This window comes from Chelon labrosus (genome assembly GCF_963514085.1).
Source record: "Chelon labrosus genome assembly, chromosome: 24".
Lineage (NCBI taxonomy): Eukaryota > Metazoa > Chordata > Actinopteri > Mugiliformes > Mugilidae > Chelon > Chelon labrosus.
Genome location: NC_140357.1, coordinates 14,202,892 through 14,205,666, shown reverse-complemented (window position 1 = coordinate 14,205,666; position 2,775 = coordinate 14,202,892). Strand labels below are relative to the sequence as shown.

The following is a 2,775-nucleotide window of genomic DNA, read 5'->3' as shown; positions in this document are numbered from 1 at the left end:
GAGACTCTGTCCTGGAGACTATAATAAACATTTATTCTCAGATTATAATTATTAGTGAACATGAGTTAATTAAACTTTACAGGTGACTCCAGCACCACTTGCTCCACACAGTTTCTTTTTATTTCTAGTTTTCTCAGCGTTTGACTCGTTTCTAAAAACATCCTCTGACTTAAACTAATCACATTTAATAAAATATCACCTTTATCTTTGTTTCTGTCACTTTCAAATGGTTTCATCCATTCGTTGAATCTTTTCTACTGTGATATTTGTGTTGAAGGGTTTCTATTTACCTGCAACCAGCTGTTGTTGAGTACACCTGCAGAAAGACCCAGAGCTACAGCTAGAACACAGAACACAGAACACAGAACGAGAGCCAGTTGTGGGGACATCATGGAGACACTGTAGAGGAGGTAGGAACCTTTATGTGGTCTAGACCAGAGCTAGAACACGTCATGTGTCCTGAACTAAAGGCCTTAAACCCTCCACTGATCAGCATGGAGGACGTCCAGGCCTCAGACAAAGGGAGCAGCTGTCTGAGGCTGGAAGAGGACACCCTGACCCGTGGGTTAGAATCCCAGTGACCACATGACACCTCTCTGCTAATCTGAGCAGCTCATGGTTTCACCAGACTGGAGGAAGGAAGGGTCACTGCTCACCTTCATCACTGGACAGTTCATCTGCTGATGATGATGATGATGAAGATGATGGAGGGAGGAGGGTATGAATGGATGATGATGATGATGATGTCATGATGATGTGTCCTTGGCCAACAGGATATAAAAGACACTGACTGGTCCAGACAGCAGCTGAAGAAGAAGAAGAAGAAGAAGGAGAAGGAGAAGAAGAAGAAGAAGAAGAAGAGTGGTGAGAACATGAATTATTATTTTAATGTGAACTAATAAATGTTCATTCATTCATGTTTCACTGATTTACTTTGTTCTGTTTATACAAAAAACAAGATTCATATGGACTGTGTCCTCCTCCTCATATTCTCTTCCTCCTCACCTCCTCCTCCTCTTCCTCACCTCCTCCTCACACTCCGCTCCTCAATTTCCTCATATTCTTTTCCTCCTCTCCTCCTCACCTCCTCCTCTTCCTCTCCTCCCCCTCACCTCCTCCTCATGCTCCTCTCCTCCTATTCTTTTCCTCCTCACCTCCTCCTCTTCCTCTCCTCTTACTCACCTCCTCCTCATGCTCCTCTCCTCCTCACCTCCTCATGCTCCCCTCCTCCTCCTCACCTCCTCCTCATGCTCCTCTCCTCCTCCTCTTCCTCACCTCCTCCCCACCTCCTCCAGTAGTCTGTAGTGGTCTAGTGTACCTAATGAAGTGGCCGTATCAGTGTGTATCACTCACATGCTGGTGCTTCTCTGTGATTGGTCGCCAGGAGAATGTATCCTGTGTGGCTATTGGTGGCCGTGGTGGTAGTGGGCGGGGCCAGAGGAGCTGTCAGTCAGTGCTGGGAGCATCCCAGGTGTCAGGATCTGGACTCTGACATCAGCATGATGGTAAAACACGCCACAACATTAGGAACGGCTATGCTGCCTCCACAGGAGCACACTAACTAATGATCTCTCCTCCTCCTCACCTCCTCCTTTCCTCTTCTTCTCTGCTCACCTCCTCCTCCTCTCCTCTTCTTCTCTGCTCACCTCCTCCTCCTCTCCTCCTCCTCCTCACCTCCTGCAGGAGTGCATCCAGATCTGTCGCTCTGACCTCACTGCAGAGACTCCCATCATCCCAGGTGACGCCCACCTCCAAGCTCCTCCTCCTCCTCCATCAGACATCTCCTCCTCCTCCTCCTCCTCCTCCTCTCAGGCCAAGCGCTCCTACTCCATGGAGCATTTCCGTTGGGGGAAGCCCGTGGGCCGAAAGCGCCGTCCAGTCAAAGTCTACACCTCCAACGACGTGGAGGAGGAGGAGTCGGCCGAGCTGTTCCCTGGAGAGATGAGGAGGCGGGCGCTGACCAAGGAGCTCCTGGAGGAGGCGCAGGAGAAGAAGGACGGCTCCTACAAGATGAAGCACTTCAGGTGGAGCGGACCGCCGGCGAGCAAACGCTACGGAGGAGTCATGAGGAGCTGGGACGGACGAAACCAGACGCCTCTGGTCACGCTCCTCAACAACATCATCAACACAGAGGGACAGCAGGAGTGAGGAGGAGGAGGAGGAGAAGAAGGAGGAGGAGGAGGAGGAGGAGGAGGAGGAGGAGGAGGAGGAGGAGAAGAGGAGAGGAGAGGAGGAGAAGAGAGGAGTGAGGAGGAGAAGGAGGAGAGGAGGAGAAGAGGAGAGGAGAGGAGGAGGAGTTTTTCCTGGTGTCACATGATCCTGAATGTTTTGATATTTATTGATGTGTGTAAATAATAACTGTATTTATTAAAGACGTCTGAAAGCACAACTGTCTGTCATTAACTCACCTTCACAGGTCACAGAGGTCACCTAGAGGTCACATAGAGGTCAACTAGGGGTCACCTAGAGGTCAACTAGGGGTCACCTAGAGGTCACATAGGGGTCACATAGGGGTCAACTAGGGGTCAACTAGGGGTCACCCAGGCATACCTGTCAAGTTTTTTTTGGATTTGAAAATAAGGTAAATTTTCCGGCGCCCCCCACCAGCAGTCCCCCCACCACCAGCAGTCCCACCACCACCAGCAGTCCCCACCAGCAGTCCCACCACCACCAGCAGTCCCACCACCACCAGCAGTCCCCCCACCAACCAAGCTCCAGTGTCCCTCCCATTTTAAGCCACGTGTATAAGAAGCTAAACTCACCTCCAGTCAACCA

The 2,775-nt window shown here is 50.7% G+C and overlaps 1 protein-coding gene across 1 annotated transcript; it reads left to right on the top strand.

Moving 5' to 3' along the window:
* Positions 1 to 1,388: 1,388 nt before the first annotated feature.
* On the top strand, positions 1,389 to 2,148 carry LOC311509581 (pro-opiomelanocortin-like; the record flags this gene model as incomplete). The annotated part of the gene is made up of 2 exons (XM_084574813.1): positions 1,389 to 1,505; positions 1,684 to 2,148. 2 exons carry the CDS (start codon positions 1,389 to 1,391, stop codon positions 2,146 to 2,148), a joined length of 582 nt encoding a protein of 193 aa, XP_084430939.1.
* Positions 2,149 to 2,775: the final 627 nt, after the last annotated feature.